This window comes from Oryx dammah, unplaced genomic scaffold (genome assembly GCF_014754425.2).
Source record: "Oryx dammah isolate SB20612 unplaced genomic scaffold, SCBI_Odam_1.1 HiC_scaffold_19, whole genome shotgun sequence".
In the NCBI taxonomy this organism is placed as follows: domain Eukaryota; kingdom Metazoa; phylum Chordata; class Mammalia; order Artiodactyla; family Bovidae; genus Oryx; species Oryx dammah.
Genome location: NW_024070203.1, coordinates 76,411,681 through 76,431,657, shown reverse-complemented (window position 1 = coordinate 76,431,657; position 19,977 = coordinate 76,411,681). Strand labels below are relative to the sequence as shown.

The 19,977-nt window shown below is 37.0% G+C and overlaps 1 protein-coding gene across 3 annotated transcripts in view; it reads left to right on the top strand.

Annotated features, from left to right (window-relative positions):
• The window catches only part of VPS13B (vacuolar protein sorting 13 homolog B), a 772,631-nt gene that overhangs the window by 466,218 nt on the left and 286,436 nt on the right, over window positions 1-19,977 (top strand). For all 3 annotated transcript variants that reach the window (XR_005724545.1, XM_040260994.1, XM_040260993.1), the window contains exons 31-32: window positions 4,149-4,352; window positions 19,307-19,433. Coding sequence is in view for 2 of the 3 variants with exons in the window: in XM_040260994.1 (XP_040116928.1) it covers window positions 4,149-4,352; window positions 19,307-19,433 (331 nt within the window). In the remaining variant the exon portion in view is untranslated. The remainder of the gene's footprint in view (window positions 1-4,148; window positions 4,353-19,306; window positions 19,434-19,977) is intronic.

The following is a 19,977-nucleotide window of genomic DNA, read 5'->3' as shown; positions in this document are numbered from 1 at the left end:
TGAGTCTGAGTGAACTCCAGGAGTTGGTGATGGACAGGGAGGCCTGGCATGCTGCAATTCATGGGGTCGCAAAGAGTCGGACACGACTGAGCGACTGAACTGAACTGAACTGAGGTATATTATTCATGCAGAACCATATAAGATAATGTACTCCAGGAATGGTCATTAAATTTATAATTGACCTCTTTATGAATGATTTGGGCTTGCCTGGTGGCTCAGATGGTAAAGAATCCGCCTGCAATGCAGGAGACCCTGGTTCAAAGCCACGGTTGGGAAGATCCCCTGGAGAAGGGATAGACTACCCACTCCAGTATCCATGGGTCTCCCTGGTGGCTCAGACAGTAAAGAATCTGCCTGGAATGCAGGAGACCTGGATTCAATCCCTGGGTTGGGAAGATCTCCCGGAGGAGCACATAGTAACCCATTCCAATATTCTTGCCTAGAGAATCCCCATGGACAGCGGAACCCGTCGGGCTACAGTCCATGCGATCACAAAGAGTCAGACGTGGCTGAGTGACTAAGCACATGAATGGTTTAATTTTAAGTAATACATTTTATTTATTTCTATAATAGTTTTAGCATTGACATAATTAAAACAGAAAAGGTAAATAATTTCTCCAAGCTCACAATCATTGAAAAATTAGAGACCCGAGTTCATATGAGTCATTTGCTTATCCTATTTTCTACAACTCACATTTAAGTGGTTTTGCAATTAACTTTTAAGTTAGATTTATATGCCCAAATATTGTACATTTCTCTGATATTTCAAATCAGGTTAAAATGACATATATTTTAATTTTAAAGGAAAACAGAGAAAAATGTAAAATCTCAAATCCTGATTCTTAAAATTTTGAAATTGACATGTTAAAAGTATTAAGCTCTTATTCAATATACAGTCCATTTTTGTGTTGAGAAGAAGAACCTGTGGAAAGTCATGTTTTCCACAGATAGATGATAAGAAAAAAATAGCTTGATTTAAGGTCAAGGCTAAATATGGGACATTTTAAGCATAGGTGAAAACTTTAATAAAATTCAGTGCTTTTCTGATTTTTATCTCATGATTTTGCAGTTTCACCATGTGCCAAGAGAAATAGAAAGGCTGATGTTAATGCTGGGCTAGGTTGCTTTGGTTATCTTTTAATATAGGACTAATTTTATTTCCAGGCATACCTTTTCTTTCTAAAAAGGGATTCTTAAAAGTATTTTGGTTTTCTTGCAAAGTAGGCTTAGGAAATTTATTGTAAAATGTAGAAAGTATGGGGTCTTCTCTGATGGCTCAGAGGTAAAGAATCTGCCTGCCAATGCAGGAGATATGAGTTTGATCCCTGGGTCTGAAAGATCCCCTGGAAAAGGAAATGGCAACCCATTCCAGTATCCTTGCCTAGAAAATTCCATGGACAGAAGAGCCTGGTGAGCTACAGTCTGTGAGGTCAGAAAAGAGTCAGACATGACTGAGCAACTAAGCAACAACAGAAAGCACTGGCTAGTTTGAGTAAATGTAATTTTTATATGGGAATAATAATCTAGGGAAATAAGCTAGGCTGCTGCTGCTGCTAAGTCACTTCAGTCGTGTCTGACTCTGTGTGACCCCATAGACAGCAGCCCACCAGGCTTCCTCGTCCCTTGGATTCTCCAGGCAAGAACACTGGAGTGGTAAGCTAGGCTGCTGCTGCTGCTAAGTTGCTTCAGTCGTGTCCAACTCTGTGTGAACCCAGAGATGGCAGCCTACCAGGGTCTTCTGTCCCTGGGATTCTCCAGGCAAGAACACTGGAGTGGTAAACTAGGCTACCAAGTGCCAAAGACATTTGCTGTATGTCAGAGTCTGTGTGGCCGTACTGCAGAAGTTTACTGTGTAAAGACTGGGTGTTCTTGTTGCTGTAGACACATACTGTTTCCAGTTGAGACTTGCAAAGATTTGTTTCAGTTCGAATTAGTGACTTTAAACAACATTTACTAATCAATTGATAAGAGATGTAGATTCTAACTTCAAGAAATTTATGCTATTTTGAGAAAGACTGACAGGTGATTGTGATGTTCTTGTACTTCTAAGTTTAGAAAGACCCTAAGAGCACAGATTTAGGGAAAAGGGAGTTTGAAGAAAGTGTGGTCAAGAAAGGTTTCTTAGAAAGTGAAGTTTGAAGGACTAACTTGGTGGTCCCGTGGTTAAGAATCCACCTGCCACTGCAAGGGACACGAGTTCGTTCTTGGTCCAAGAAGATCCCACATGCTGTGGGGCAACTAAGCCCATGAGCCACAGGTACTTAAGCCCATGTGCTCTAGAGCCCTTGCTCTGCAACAGAAGCCACACAATGATTGAGAAGCACATGTACCACAACTAAGGAGATGCCTCAGGTCTCTGCAGCTAGAGAAAGCCAGCGTGCAGCAACAAAGACCCCAAAATAGAGAAATACAATTTTTAAAATAGTGAAGTTTGAGATGGGTCTTTAGAATTAATAGCAGTATTCAAATGAAAGAACATTCTGCCAAAATAGAGGTACTCAAAAGGTTACTCCCCGCACAACCTGCACCTGCATTCACTCTCTTTTTCTTTACCTTCATTAAGGCAAAATGAAAATGTTCATGACCCATTTTATGGGTTCATGTAAAACTTTAGGCTGCCTTTCTTTGCATGCTCTTTCCTAGACAGAACTTTTCTAAGTTAGAAAAAAGGTGAAAATTAGATTCAACACTCACCTTAGGATAATACTGAGACTCCATCCATCTGTGTTTCTCTGCCTCACGTTATGACTTCTTGACCAACGCCTGTTTCTTTCCTGTTTGCTTATTGTAACACTGTGTTATATTAATATATCCCTACCTGAGCTATCTGATCGTTCATTTTCAGTTCTCTCCCTCCTCTTCTCTTGATTTGAATTCATTAGTCTCAGCCATCACGTTGCCTGGCCTAATGCATGCCATCTCCATTCCTATGTATCTGGGGACACCTGCCATCTAGGGTCTCAGTAGTCATCCACCTTCCATCAGTATTTGACCGACTTCTGGACATGGTCTGACCCTCACTGTTTACTTAGCCAAGACATAGTCTTGGCACATTCATACTGTCTTTCTCTAATTTTCACACTAAGACTCAAGTGATTTCTTCCCTCTCCCTCCACTAATTTGTTTCATTAGTGTTCAATTGATATAACTAACTGTATTTTTTCTAATCTCTACAATTGTGTCTATATTTGTAACAACTGTTTTTACCCTCTATGTAATTTCAGTTATTTACTGATTGAAACTTTCTTGGAGGAAAAATGTTACTTTCCTTTTGGTTACTCATTTTAAAGAATTTATGAACTAACATAACCAAAAAATTCCCAACTCTTACAAACTTAAACTTATCTGGCTTGGCAATTCCCAAACCCTATTCTTCTTATCCTGTCACAGTGCCTTACTATTTCATTCTAAAACCTTCATGAAAAATTTGACCATTTACTTTCTCTAATCTAGCTTTAAGCTGCTGATAATTTTATTCATTTGCTTAGCCTTGGGTCCAATAAGATGAAAGTTCCAACTCTATATCAGCCAGTAATCCTTACTGTATTTCTACATCAGTAAACAATTAAGTTTTGTCAATAATTTAGTCTGTGTGGTAGTGGGTTATATAAAGGAGTAAAGGCAAAGGGTAGGGGAATTAAGTAAATTCACAAAGCTGCAACACTTTTCCTAATAAGACATCAAAGTGCTGAGGAAAAAAAGTAGATGTTTAACATTGGAAAGAAGACAGGGTTTTGAAGCAAAAATTGGATTTAACTTGGAGTTTTGGCCACATACTAACTCAGTTAACTTTGGCTAAGTCTTTCAACAACTCTGTATTATTTTCTCTTTAGTGAAAAAGGAGGTATTACAACCTCACGACAGCTCAAGGATTTAAATCATATATGTAAAAGTATTTATTTAGAAAAATAACAGTGCTGAGCAATAACATAAGAACTTATTATAAAGTAGATACACTAAGTACTAACTTTTTGATACATTTTAAAATCATTAGTATGTGGTAAGTTTATAATACCTGCTTCATAGATTTCATTAACTTAGTAATCCAAAGCGGGGGGGGGGGGGAATGGTAATAGCAAGATGTTAGTGAGCAACATAAGCATAGAATACTTATTTTATCTGATTACTTTTCTTCACTGCCTTTACAGAAGAGCCTTGAATTTAGGAATTCTTCGAGACCCTGGGTCAGAGATTGAAGACCGACAATACCAAATAGATCTGCAGTCGATCAATATTGGTACTGCTCAGTGGGATCAACTGAAACCAGAAAAGGAAAATGGCACAGGTGGGGTGCTAACAGAGACTGAAAGAAATTCTCAGAATCCAGCCCTTGAGTGGAATATGGCCAGCAGGTAGGAAATGCTTGAGAAACTTTTTCTACATTCTAATATTTCATTGCCAGAAGAACAGTTAATGCGCTTTTTAGCATGCCAAACCTAAGTGTTTCGGTATTGTTTCTGCATTTCATAAAATATATTTTGTAACTGTAGCTGATGCTGTTGCTTGGACTCCTATGAGTCCTACCGCTATTACACTGCAATTATTACAAATTTATGGTCAATGTCAGAATTTTTTTTAAGCTTGTTATTTGATGAAAAATTCCACTTCAGGCTAAGGATTCATTCACATTTCCCTTAAAATCCATTATATTCCAAGTCAAAAAAACATTAACTCTTTCCTTATTAGATTCTTGTGCTTATTGGCTTTGTAGATCTTCTATAAAAAAAATGTTTATTCACGTCTTTTGCCCATTTTTTAAATTGAAAGGTCCTTTTGTTGATGATTTGTAGTTCTTTTTTTATTTAATTTTTTGAATTTAAAAATTTTTATTGAAGTATAATTGAATCACAGTTGTGTTAATTTCTGGTGTACAACAGAGTCATTCAATTACACATGTACATACATATTCTTTTTCATATTCTTTTCCATTAGGATTTATTGCAAGATATTGAGTTTAGTTCTCTGTGCTATGCAGTAGAACCTTGTTTGTTTTAAATGTAGTAGCTTGTATCTGCTAATCCTACTTTATCCTTCCCCTTCCCCATTTCCCCTTTGGTAACTGTAAGTTTGTTTTCTATGTATATGAGTCGATTTCTATTTAGTAAATAAGTTAATTTGTACATATTTTTAGATTCCACATGTAAGTGATATCATATGGTATTTGTCTTCGTCCAGGTTACCTCACTTAGTATGGCAATCTCTAGGTCCATCCATGTTGCTGCAAATGGCATGATTTCATTCTTTTTAATGGCTGGCTGATTTTCCATTGTATGTTTGTACCACATCTTCTTTATCCATTGATCTGGTCAATGGATATTAAGGTTGGTTCATAATTGCATTGTAACTGGTGCTGCTGTGAACATCGGGGGGTGGGTGCATGTGTCTTTCTGAATTCGTTTTGTCCAGATATAAGCCTAGGAGTGGGATTGCTGGATCATATGGCAACTGTTTTGTTAGTTTTTTAAGGAACCTCCATACTGTTTTACATAGTGGCTGTACCAGTTTACATTCCCACCAACTATATAGCAAGGTTCCCTTTTCTCAACACCTACTTCAGCATTTTTGAGGGCAGAGGAGAGGTGCCAGTTATTTTATTCTTTTCATATAGAACAAACTTACAAGAATTTATACAATTTAGAAATAGATTCCAATTGCACCATTACTCCTAGTACACATATAACTAATAAGACAACTGATCAATTTCACTTTTCTTTTGAAAGTCATAATCACAGAACATGGCAATAATTTGTAAGTCTTAGAGTCTTGTGAGGCGCTTTGTTCAAATCATACTTTCAAGTATAGATTTATCTACTAGCAACAGATGTAAATTTTCATACAAGTTTTCCTGTGACACAAGAAAATAAAAAGATTGTTGTGAAAAGTCTCAAGATTTTATCAAATCAGATTCTCTGTACTAAATTTAGGATGCAAAACGTCATTTCTCCCTAAACAGATGTGGGAAAAAAGAAATATATTCTTTACTCTTTTTTGTGTAGACTTTTTAATGATTGCCATTGTGACAGGTATGAAGTGATACCTCATTATAGTTTTGATTTGCACTTCTCTAATAGTTAGCAGTGTTGAGCCTCTTTTCATGTGCCTGTTGTCCATCTTATGTCTTATTTGGAGAAATGTCTATTTAAGCCTTCTGCCCAGTATTTGATTAGCTTGTTTGTTCTGTTAATTTGTTGTATGAGCTGTTTGTGTTATTTTTTAGATTAAGCCCTTGGTTACATCATTTGTAAATATTTTCTCCTGGTCTTTAGGTTGTCTTTTCATTTTGTTCATGCTTTCCTTTACTCTCATTGAGTCCTTTATTTTTGCCTTTATTTCTATTGCCTTGGGAGATTGACCTAAGAAAATATTGAAACATTTGTACAAACTGTGTCAGAGAATGTTTTGCCTGTGTTTGCTTCTAGGCGTTCTATTGTGTAATGTTTTATATTTAAGTCTCTAAGCCATTTTGAATTTATTTTTGTGTAGGGTGTGAGGGGGTATTCTACTCATTGACTTAAATGCATCTGTCCAACTTTTACAACACCTCTTGCTAAAGAGACTTTCTTTTATCCATGGTGTATTCTTGCCTCCTTTGTCAAAGATTAATTGGCCGTAGATGTGTGGGTTTATTTCTGTGCTTTCTATTCTGTTCTGCTGATCCATATATCTGGTTTTAGTGCCAGTGCCACACTGTTTTGATTACTGTAGCTTTGTAGTATTGTCTGAAGTTTGGGAGGGTTATGCCTCTGTTGTTTTCTTTTCCCTCAATATTGGTTTAACAGTGCTGGGACTTAGCGTATAAATCTTTCACCTCCTTGGTGAGGTTTATTTCTAAGTTTTTTAATGCAGTCTTAAAAGAGATTGTTTTCTGCTTTCCCTCTCTGATATATCATTGTTAGCATTCAGAAATGCATCCAATTTCTTTATGTTATTTTGTGTATTTCTACGTTGCTGAATTTATCAGCGCTATCTGTTTTTGTGTAGTTTTTACAGTTTTCTCTATAGTATTATGTCATCCGTATATAATGACAGTTTTACCTCTTCCCTTCCAATTTGGCTAACTTTTATTTCTTTTTCTTCTCTGATTGCTGCGGCTAGGACTTCCAATACTGTGTTAAATACAAGGGGTAGCAGTGGGCATCCTTCTCTTGTTCCAGATTTTACTGGGAAGATTTTCAGCTTTTCACCATTGAGCATTATGTTGTTTTAACCCTGTTATGTGGGTTTGTCACAAATAGCTTTTATTATGTTGAAATCTGTTCCCCCTGTACCCACTTTGGTAAGCATTTTTATCATGAGTGGGTGTTGAATTTTGTCAAATACTGTTCCTGGATGTATTAAGATGATCATGTGGTTTTCTTCTTTTCTTTATTTGCTTGTATGATTGACTTGAATATGATGAACTATCCTTATGACCTTGGGATGAATCCAACCTAATCATGGTGTAGGATCTTTTTGATATGTTGTCGCATTCAGTTTACTAATGATTTAATGATTTTTGTATCTATTTTCATCAAAGATATTTCCTTGTAATTTTCTTTTTTGGTACTCTCTTTTTATGGATTTGATATCAGGGTGATGTTGGCTTGATAGAATGACTTTAGAAGTGTTTCCTCCTCTTTAGTCTTTTGGAAAAATTTGAGGATTGGCTTAAGTTGTTCTTTGTATGTTTGGTAGAATTTCTCAGTGAAGACATATGGTCCTGGACTTTAATTTGCAAGGATGTTTTTTATTAGTAGTATTATTACAGATTCTATTTCACGTCTGTTGATCAATCTGTTTCAATTATCTATTTCTTATGTGATTCAGGTTTGGTGGGCTGTATGTATCTACAAACCTGTCCCATTTCTCCTAGGTTGTCCAACTTACTCTTGTAATTGTTCACAGTATGCTCTTCGGGCTTTTTTTATTTCTGTGGTATAGGTTATTATCTCTCCTCTTTCATTTCTTATTTTGTTTATTTGGGTCCTCTCTTCTTGATGAGTCTGGCCAGGGCTCTGTTAATTTTTTTACGCTTTCAAAGAACCAGCTTTTGGTTTCATTCATAATTTTTTTCCTGTTTTTTTAAATCTCCATTATATTTATTTCCTCCCTGATATTTATTACTTCCTCCCTTTTGCTGACTTTAGGTTTTGTTTGCCCTTTTAAAAATTGTTTTAGGTGGTAGGTTGGGTTATTTATTTGCGATATTCTTGTTTTTGAAGAAGGCACATATGAGCTTTCCTTTTAGAACTGGTTTTCTACATCCCGTAGATTTTGACGGGCTTCCCAGGCAGCATTAGTGGTAAAGAACCTGCCTGCCAGTACAGGAGCCATGAGAGATGTGGGTTTGATCTTTGGGCTAGGAAGATCCCTTGTAGGAGGGCATGGCAACCCACTCCAGGATTCTTGCCTGGAGAATCCCATGGACAGAGGAGCCTGGTTTGCTATGGTTCATAGGGTTGCACAGTGTTGGACACAACTGAAGCAACTTAAGCAACCCTTGGTAGCGTAGCGGCTGGTGTGCTGCAATTCATGGGGTCGCAAAGAGTCAGACACGACTGAGCAACTGAACTGAACTGAACTGAACTGAAGCAACTTAGCAAGCAAGCATAGATTTTGAATGGTTGTGTTTTCATTGTCATTTGTCTCAAGGTATTTTTAAAAATTTCCTTTTTCTTTTCATCATTGACCATTAGTTTTTTAGTGGTGTGTTGTTTAGTCTCCTCATAGTCATTTCTTTCTTGTTTCTCTTTGCCTGGTTGATTTCTAGTTTCACACCCATGTGGAGAGAGAAAGTACTTGAAATAGTTTTCTGTTCCCTATAATTTGTGTCCTACTGTGTGGTCCATCCTACAGAATGTTTCATGTGCACTTGAAAATAATGTATATTCTGAGGTTTTTGGATGTAATTTCCTGAAAATATCAATTAAGTCTATCTGTACTGTTGTGTCCTGTGTAACCTCTGTTGCCTTATTGATTTTTGTGTCTGGAAGATCTGTCCATTAATGTCAGTGGGATGTTAAATTCTCCTATTACTGTATTCTTATTAATTTCTTTTTTATGTCTATTAATACTTGTTTTATGTATCTAGGTGCTCCTTTATTGGGTGTGTGTATGTTACAAGTATCTATCCACTTCTTGTATCGATTCTTCTATCATTGTGTGCTGTCCTTTTTTATCTTTCTCTGTGGCCTTTGTTTTAAAGTCTGTTTGGTCTGATATGAGTATAGCTACCCTTGCTTTCTTGTGATTTCCACTTTTGTGAAACTTCTTTTTTTATTCCATCACTTTCACTCTATGTGTGTCCTTCACCTTAAATTTGGTCTCTCTTAGGTGGCATGTTGTAGGCTCTTGTTTCATTATCCAGTCTGGCACTCTGTGTCTTTTGATTGAAGCATTTAGTCCATTGACATCTGAGGTAATTATTGATAGATATATATTTGTGGCATGTTTAACCTTGTTTTCTAGCTGATTTTATATTTATTCTTTGTTCCTTTCTTTTTGTTTTTCCTTTTGCAGTTTGATGATTTTCTTTTGAACTATGCTTATGTTCTCTTCCTTTTGGTTTTTGTGAATCAATTGTATGTTTTTGATTTGTGAATTCCCAGTTTTTCAGGTATGTTAAACTATTACTATAATTTTATAGTATATAGTTTGCTTTAGACTGATATTCATAGACTCAGACACATTCTGAAAAAAAAAATCTACATTTTCCTACTCTCTTCTCCCCCATTTTATGATTTTAGTATCGTCTTTTACATCTTCATGTTTATCCTTTTGCTGTTCATTGTAGTTGTCACTTGCTCAAGTCTGTTTTGTTTTGTTTTTCAAATCTGTATATTGCCTTATTGAGGTGATTTACTTTCCAATTGTGATTTTCTCTGTCCTATAGATTATTTTGTATTTAGAGAAAACTTCTCAATATTTCTTTTAGGATAGGTTTAATATTGCTCTATTCTTTTCGCTTTTGCTTGTCTGAGAAGTTCTTTCTCTCTCCTTCTGTTCTAAATGATAATTTTGCTGGGTGAAGTATTCTTGGTTCTAAGTTTCTTCCTTTCAGAAGTTTGAATACACCTTATGACTCCCTCCCGGCCTGCAGCATTTCTGTAGGAAATTAGCTGATAGTCTTATGGAGGTTCCCTTGGAACTAACTCTTCTTTTTTTCTCGTTGCATTTAGAATTCTCTCTATAACTTTTGCCATTTTAATTATGATATGTCATGGTGTGGATCTGTTCAGGTTCCCTTATTTGGGACCTGAATATCTGTTTACTTCCCCAGGTTTGGGAATTTTTTACCCATAATTTTTTCAAATACATGCTTGATTCCCTTCTCTCTCCCTTTTCTTTTTGGAACCCCTATTATGCATGAATTGGCACACTTGATATTACCTCATAGATTTCATATGTTGCTTTCATTTTTTCTTGCCTTGTCTTTCTATCTGCAGTTCTGATGGAGTGATTTGTATTATTCTGTCTCTTTCAGATAACTTAATCATTTTTCTGTATCATTTAGTTTGCTATTCATTGCTCGTAGATTGGGTTTTATCCCCAGCCGCTAGAGTGCTATTAATCCCCTTGGGTGTAGTGCAGGCATTGCACTCTCAAAGCCACCAGTGGAGTAAATCCCCTGAAATAATGCAGTCCCTGGGAATCAGCTCAGATTTAAGCCCTGCCTCCATGTGTGGGCCACCCCTGGCACTTGCCTGCTGCCAGGGCTTACAGAGGCATAGCTGTGCATGCTGTGAGCATTCCAAGAATGAGGATGCTATGATGGAGCCCTGCCCTCTCTTTGGAGAATACTTTAGCAATGACAGACCTAGGATGCTGCACCTTCAACCACACTCCAGCCCCTCAGGCTGTCTCTGTCCAGCCAACTCCAATCTTTTCTCCAGTCTGTCTTCTGAAGCTAGAGTTTCAGCTCTCTAGTCCACACACACACCGGCAGGCACACGTCTGAGGCTTAGGAGTGGATCAAGGTAGCCACGACCATCTATGTTGGTCTCTTTCTCTTCTACCTGTGCCATTCTGGCTGCTACACTCTTGTCTTCTGAGCCTCTTAGGCTACCTTTCTGTCCTAGCTGATTCCTAGGCAATGCAGGAGGTTCCCATGGTGATGAGAAATTTTCTCTTTCACAGCTCCCTTCCAGGAGTGCAGATCCTGTCCTGATTCCTTTATTTTTCCTTTGTGCTTCCTGGTTACATAGTGATCTTTCCTGCAGCTTTGCTTTTATGAGATCTTTGGCCAGCATTCAGTAGATATTCTGAGAGTTGTTTCACATGTAGAAGTATTGTTGATGTATTTGTGAGGAGGTGAGCTCTACATCCTTCTGTTCTGCCATCTTGATTTGGGCCAGGTCATGAAGATTTATGCCTATATTATACTACGAGTTTTATGGGTTTAATGCTTATAATTGGGTGATTGAGTTATTTTAATGTTGTTGTTTTTTTTATAGAGTATGTGATAGAGTATAACGTTAGTCATTTGCGTGTTGGCTATCCAGTTGTTCCGGCACCATTTGTTGAGGAGATTGTTCTTTCCCTAGTGAATGGTCTTTGCACCTTTGTCAGAAATTAAAGACTGTTTTAATATCAAGTATACACCATGGAATATCTTTTACACTAAAGATACAAAGTAAAATAACTTATGATATGTGCCCATCCCTTACAGAGCTCATCTCCCAATCGAAAAGACAGACTGGTTAATTAAATATTCAAGTACAGTGTGGAAACCATTCTGATAGACATAAATAAAGGATACTTAGGATTAAAATAAGGCACATAAAAATTGAGATAAACACATTTCATGTACATGAGACATCTTCAGTTCAGTTCAGTTCAGTCGCTCAGTCGTGTCCGACTCTTTGCAACCCCATGAATCGCAGCACGCCAGGCCTCCATGTCCATCACCAACTCCCAGAGTTCACTCAGACTCACATCCATCGAGTCAGTGATGCCATCCAGCCATCTCATCCTCTGTCGTCCCCTTCTCCTCCTGCCCCCAATCCCTCCCAGCATCAGAGTCTTTTCCAATGAGTCAACTCTTCTCATGAGATGGCCAAAGTACTGGAGTTTCAGCTTTAGCATCATTCCTTCCAAAGAAATCCCAGGGCTGATCTCCTTCAGAATAAGACATCTTAGGCAGATAGATGTGATATAACACATAAATAGAATGATAAATTTCTCTAAAATTGATGTAAGTACAAATAGAAAATTAAAGAAAGAAACTCTATGTGTGGGTTTTCAGGGAATGTTTCACAATGTGTATGACTTCAATTTTTTTTCACAAAGTATGAATGGCAGGAGAGGGAAGGGAGCAGTTTGAACTAAGAAAGATACTCCAATTTAAAAACTGCCCTGTGTTTTCCAGTTCTAAATACCAATCACAGAGTATCATGCTTGGCACATAATAGGAAGTTAGTAAAGATTTAAGTGAACTGAGAAATTGAATGACAAGATGATTAAGTAGAGCTAGCAAATCAAGTGACTGAATGTGAGTGTTTCTGAGAGATACTCATTCAAATAAAGACAAGAAATGTTATATCTGATGTTGTTTAGTTGTGGTGATTAATCTTGACAGAAATATAATACAGAGCTTTAATATCATTACATTTTTTGTTTTTCAATAAGTATTACCAGTAGAATTCAAAAGATACCCAGTGAAGAATAATTTACTTCCCCCGCCCATTATTAAATGACAGTCTTTATAATGATTTGTTTTTCCTGACTCCGGATTCCTCCTGACATGTTGCTCACATTTTGTCTTTAATCATAATGTGTTTCTTTGTGTATGATGAGGAGAAAGAAACAGGGAAGTTAAGCATAAAGAATTATCAGATTTTAAAATTTGTAGATATTTTGCTCTTAAAACCTTAATTTTTAGCTGACAGAATATATCAGGGTTCAGTCAGGTCAGAACAACAACTGTATTGTAACAGAGGGGATTTATTTTAGGAATAAGAACTTATCCATTTGTAGAATAAGCTGGGTAACCTGGATAAAAAATTTGTTGCACTCCAGGAAACCTGGGAAGCCAGCTTTGTCTAGTGATTGGTCCCCCTTTGTCTAGAGGGACCACCGAAGGCTGCTAGACAGGTCTGTGGGAGGCTGTTACTGGTGCTTCTGGAGTTCAGCCTGCAGGTACTATTGTCCAGCAGAGCCAGAAGTCAGGAAAACGTCACGAAGGTGGAAAGAGTGAGGCAGGCTGGGATCTGTTGGCACTTCTGCATCATGTTTTCTCTACTGTTTAAAACAGTATAACTTTCAGAGAATATTGTCCATTATCTATTTCTCTTCTACATTCCAACTCTCATGCAGACTTCTTTCTAAACTCTGAACTATTCTTAGCACATTATAGAACAAAAGCACTACAGAAAACTAAGTTTGAGGAGATTCTTCACTTGTCCAGTGTCACTTAAAATACAGCTAAGTGTGGAACCCTGGTTTGCTTCCTCTTAGCCAGCTACTTTTCTTGTACTCAATTCTCTGACCCCTTACACTTATGCTAAAGTTCATTGTTAGTAAATTGCTTTTTTTCTTTTTCTTTTAGCAACGATTTTTACTACATCTGGGCTTATTTTATAATCTGAGAAAATGAAGTGCTGAGAACTAAAATAGCCCATACTGATGCTTGCCATGTGCAGGTTACACAGTAAAATCACTGGTGCTGTTGTTCATGATGATTAGAACTTTGAGGGTATCTGGAGTCGGGGTAGAGTGAGGGTAGGGGGATGGCATAGAAAGTTTATCTTGTAATTTCCTGAAAATGTCAGTAAGCCTAAATCCTCCAAGTGAGTCTGATTTTCTTGTTTATAATACTTAAAGATATAATTTGAACAGACTTGAAAGCTGCAATTAAAAAAAAATAAATCATTTATACCAAATACTTTTATTTGGCCCTCTCACTGTCTGTATTTTATTTCCTTGAGTAATTTGTCTTTCTGACTTTATTGTGAGGAAATAGAACATATTTATTTGTTTGAGTATTTTGATAAACATGTATCAAATTACATGTATTGCCCTTTGGACTATTTCCCCCACACATTGGATTAAAAAAATTTTGTTTTAAATTCTTAGCAGGCTGAATTTGAATTTGACACATTCTTAAACTCAGTTCTATGATTCACAAGATTAGTAGCATTGACTGTGTGGAAGTATAGCTTTGTGTTGATGTTAAAGTACCTGAAGCATAAATAATTGGCCCTAATTCTGAGAGATAATGACTGTTCTGTCTGTATTTTGATCTCTTACATTTTTATTTTTTTAAGTGATTACCCACGTGTTCATAGGAGCCTTTGCGTATTTTGATTTATGATTGATCAAACAGATTTTTTCCAAAATTGTTCCTGTGAAATTATAAACAGGAATGTGGAAAGAAAGCATTTTCTTTGATTTTGCTCTTCACCTTGAAAACCATCACTTGTGTCTTTATTTGTGAGGATATCAAGCTAATGCCTAAGCAAATTTATAGGCCAGAAGTTAGTCTGATTCCCATAGTTTATAGGTTAATGCCTGGGATCACCTAAACCTTCTTGAATTGTGTGATTTTATAATAATCCCGTTAAACTTTTTCATGACTTTATGTGAGAGAATGTTTTCTCCTGCTGCTTAAAGTACCCGGGAACTGAGTGTGAAGGGAAAAGGGATCCTAGTGCAGCAGGAAGAAGCAGCCAGTTTATACTTCCCAACAGCCAGCAAATATTTCCTACCTGAAGATATCCTTGGCAACTTGAAAAGATGGCACAGAGATTAAAGGACATAGATCTGTCTTGTTCAGCCTGACTCTTCTGTAGTTACTGGTATCAACTTGCCCTGCAGGTCCAGTTGTGGAACCTTTGTTCCAACTGAGTGGCCTTAGCCCAGTCCCTGAAACTCATCTCATCATAGGTGATTTGGGGCTAATAATGGAGAAGGCGATGGCACCCCACTCCAGTACTCTTGCCTGGAAAATCCCATGGACGGCGGAGCCTGGTAGGCTGCAGTCCATGGGGTCGCTAAGGGTCGGACACAACTGAGCGACTTCACTTTCAAGCATTGGAGAAGGAAATGGCAACCCACTCCAGTGTTCTTGCCTGGAGAATCCCAGGGACCAGGGGAGCCTGGTGGGCTTCCAACTATGGGGTCGCACAGTGTCGGACATAACTGAAGCAACTTAGCAGCAGCAGCAGCATGGTCCTTACTTCACATACAGGGTTGCTGTGAAGAATTCAGTATCTAAGTCACAAAAGACATTTCACAAACTATAAAGGATGTCATAGGGTTTCCCATGTGGTACAGTGATAAAGAATCCATCTGCCAGTACAGGAGATAGAAGAGATGTGGGTTTGATTCTTAGGTCAGGAAGATCCCCTAGAGTAGGAAATGGAAACCCACTCCAGTATTTTTGCCTGGAAAATTCCATGGACAGAGGAGCCCAGCAGGTTGCAGCCCATGGGGTCTCAAAGAGTTGGACACAACTGAGCAACTGAGCATACACACAAGCATAGTTACTAACAGGCAGTAGGTACTCAAAAAGTCAGAAAATATTTAAGTTGAATATAATCATCATAGTAATATACCATCTAATTTTATCTTAATTGCATTAGAAATTCAACAGAAAATGTTACTCTTGGAAGGAAAAAAAAACACCACATACACTAAAATGAACTTCAACTCTTAACTAGTATTTATCAAATGACTTATCCTTGTGACTCTATAAAAATGAGAGGAATCTGTATAAATAGGTACAGTTAATCAAATTATAATGAATAATTTCTCCAAAAGTATGTTATATATATTTATTGTTTATAATAAATGTGTGTGAATATTACTGTTTTTCATATTCAGGAATATCTACTGAAATGGATTATCTCTGTTGATTGCCACAAGTCTTAAGTATTTTCTGGTCTATCTTTCTCTGTAGTATTTCTAGTTTACTAATTTGTAAATTTATATCTAAAATTCTATTTATCCATCTATCATATATTTAATTTTAGTAACTATATTTTTATTTCTGAATGTTCTATTTGATTGTTTTTCAAATCTGCTTTGCCTTCTTTTATGGTATTAATACTTTGGTTTTTTTCCTCATGTGGTTCATTCCATCCTATATGTCTCTAATGATTTTAAAGAAATTTATTATATTGTCGACATGTGGAAATTCCATTATCAGAAGTTCTTGATCATGAATTTGATAATGGGGTTGAATTCTGTTCTTGCTAATAAAAAAATGATTTTGGAGTGTATATGAAGTCTGTATTTAGGAGTTTATCTTCAGTGGTCTTTTTTCCTTAGAATCCTTTTTGTCAGTTTGAAAGCATGTTTTCCAAAGAGACTTATATCTATTTCTGACTGATGCCCTGGGGTTATCAAAGGTCTGATGCCACTTTATATAAATAACTTAATATTGGTATTCCTGGACCAACACACATAATATAAATTACAGCTTCCAAACACACATGGGATATTCCCCATTATTTTTCATGTTCTAATTATTTTTATTTTTAAGTTGAAAAAAGAGAAAGATCTCTGTTTTTTCAATAAACTCTCTTGCCAAAACAGGCAGACTTCTTTGTTCTTTTCTATTTCTGATTGGAAGTTATTTTTTTGGCCTTTTAAGGGCCCCAGATCTAAGTTGACCTCTCATCTCAAAATCCTTGCCTGTCAGGGATGTAAGGATTAGCCTGTTGTCTCCATATGGCCATTAAAAATCTATTTCTGAGGTGGGAGTAGGGGGGCGGGGAATCTATTCCCTTGGCTTACTGAGAGTAGCTAAGACCCTAAAGTCATTAACGATGTCAGTTAATACTTTGAGTTTTACTTCCCTCTTGTTATTTTAAACCCTAGACTGTTGTCTAGTAAAGTATTGGCAGAATATAATTCTTGTTGCACTTATTTCTGCAGTGTTTATTTTTTCCTTCTTTTGAATTCATCCTTGAAAATATTTGAATCTATAAAAAAAGTTTTATGATTTAAAAAATATGTATCCTTAAATATTTACCAGAGATAATACAAAAGGAAAGTTAGCATTCTATATACCAGTAAAGTTCTAGTTTTATGACCATTGACTTATTAAACCTTTTTAAAAATTTCTAACGTCATAGGTCTTTCATATGTTGTGTTCCTGATTTAATTCACACAATGGGAAATGATTAGAATATGAAGAAGTACTTTTTTCTCCCCCCATCAGTGCTTCACTTAAAGTTTGCCCTCATTTCGTTCCCTGCCGCCTTTTCCATTTTCAGGTGTTTTTATTATATCCTATATTTTAGCATTCCCCTATGAGAGCACAGCAGATGTTACATGTGTCTCACATTGGACATTTTATGGAATTTGAGCTATTAAGCTATAATCGTGGTGTCTCTCAGGATCTCAACTCTTCCTCTGTGTTCAGATTTTAATACTTCTTCCTGCTACCTTCTATTCACCAGATCTCTTAATTCTTTAAAATTGACTTTCTTGAAATTCAGTACTTATGTGTCACAGAACCAGATGATCTGATTGTTTTTTTGGCAAAGAGCATATAAAGCTCTGCCCATTGCCCAGTTCAACAAAAGACGCAAGTACTCTCTAGACTACTCTAGTAGAAAAAGATGTAGACAGACTTGAGTTTTATCTGTGCTTTTTCATGAGATAACTTATGCCAATTCTCTGATCTCACCTTGATTATTTTATAATAATAGAGACTAATAGCAGAGAAGGCAATGGCACCCCACTCCAGTACTCTTGCCTAGAAAATTCCATGGACGGAGGAGCCTGGTAGGCTGTCCATAGGGTCGCTCGCTAGGAGTCGGACACAACTGAGCAACTTCACTTTCACTTTTCACTTTCATGCATTGGAGAAGGAATGGCAACCCACTCCAGTGTTCTTGCCTGGGGAATCCCAGGGACGGCGGAGCCTGGTGGGCTGCCGTCTATGGGGTCGCACAGAGTCGGACACGACTGAAGCACCTTAGTGGCGGCAGCAGCAGCAGAGACTAATAGAGACATATTTATAAGGAATATAACATTAATGGTTCCAGTAACTTTTGAGGTATGACTTGCTAGTAAAACATGGAACTGTTTCGTCTCATAAAATGATAACTAAGAATATGAATAAATAACTTGAAAAAACTTCAATAAACTTGAAAATCTGTACTAGCACAAGTCTTGATTTCACAATAATATTTAAAATTACTAGCAATTAGCAATTTTGAGTGTAGTATAGAAATAGTGTGCTAGATAACTGTTCAAAAGATAAGAATGTATAAAGAAAAATTAAGATAGAGGTCAAATGCTGCTCTGGTATCAACTTGCCCTGCAGACCTATAATTGTGGAACCTTTGTTCCAATAGGTGATATGGAGCTAATAGTGGTCCTTACTTCACATACAGGGTTGCTGTGAGGAAGAATTCAGTATCAAAGTCACAAAAGGCATTTCACAAACTGTAAAGGCATTCATAGGGCTTCCCAGGTGGTGCAATGAGAAAGAATCTGCCTGCGAGTGCAAGAGACACAGAAGATGTGTTTGATCCCTGAGTCAGGAAGATCCTCTAGAGTAGGAAATGGTACCCGACTCCAGTGTTCTTGCCTGGAAAATTCCATGGACAGAGTAGCCTGGTGAGCTGTAGTCTATAGGGTTGCAAAGAGTTGGACACATCTGAGCACACACACACACACACACACAGAAAGTTATAATCTATGAACTCAGATGGTTCTTAGAGTTTAAAAAAGAAAAGAGAAGTCAAAGATTAAATGAACATGCTTGTGAAACTAAAGAAATTGAAAAGGAGGCAGCTGTCAAATAGAATGTCAGAAATATTAAAACTAGGAAATTAAAAATGATCACAAAAGAGTAAGATTATTTTTTTAACAAAAGAGTACTAAACTTTTTGTAGAAACCAAAGGAATTAAAAATAGAAAAAGCAATTTATTGAAAGGCCCTAGAGTACTACTAGCTTTCCTGCCCTGCCAATGCAGGAGACATAAGAGACACAGGTGCTGTCCCTGTGTCGGGAAGATCTCCTGGAGGAGGGCATGGCAGCCCACTCCAGTATTCTTGCTTGCATAATCCCATGGACAGAGAGCCTGGCAGGCTGAGCTGGACACACCTGAAGCGACTTAGCATGCACATGTGCGGGAGAGTACGAATGTGAAATTGATTAATTACATCTGAATTTTTTGATTACTTTTTTTTCCTTTTATGACTCTGAAGTTAGAAATTGACTTTACAAAACTAGGACTATAAAATACACAAATAGACACACTCAAAATAATGAAATTTTGTCATACATGTTTGTAGTACAGAGACTTGTACAAATTTAATGAAAATTATCCTTAAAAATGGCTAATTATTTTTTACTTTATCTTTTAGCATACGGCGGCATCAAGAAAGAAGAGCAATTTTGACTCCCATTTTAACAGATTTTTCTGTTCGAATAACTGGAGCACCTGCCATCATTTTCACCAAAATAATTTCTCCAGAAAATATGCACACTGAGGTTAGAACTTAATTTAGGTTTTATTTTAGTCTGAATAATGGAGCAGCTTTTCTTTGTGTGTTTGGAGTTTTCATAATTTCCATGCACAGGATATCAAATTAGCTTATTATTAATGTTATTATTGTGTCTAATAATTATTGAGCACATTTTGTACTGTTTAGGGCTTCCCTGATAACTCAGTTGGTAAAAAAAAATCCATCTGCAATGCAGGAAGCCCCAGTTAGATTACTGGATCAGGAAGATCCCCTGGAGAACGGATAGGCTACCCACGCCAGTATTCTTGGACTTCTCTTATGGCTCAGCTGGTAAAGAATTCGCCTGCAATGCAGGACATCTGGGTTCATTCCCTGGGTTGGGAAGATCCTCTGGAGATGGGAAAGGCTACCCACTCCAGTATCCTGGCCTAGAGAATTCCATGGACTGTATAGTCCATGGGATCAAAAAGAGTCAGACATGACTGAACGACTTTCATTTTATAGTACTGTTTATGTATTGCTTTCATGTAATATTTGGGCTTCCCTGTTGGCTCAGACGGTAAAGAGTC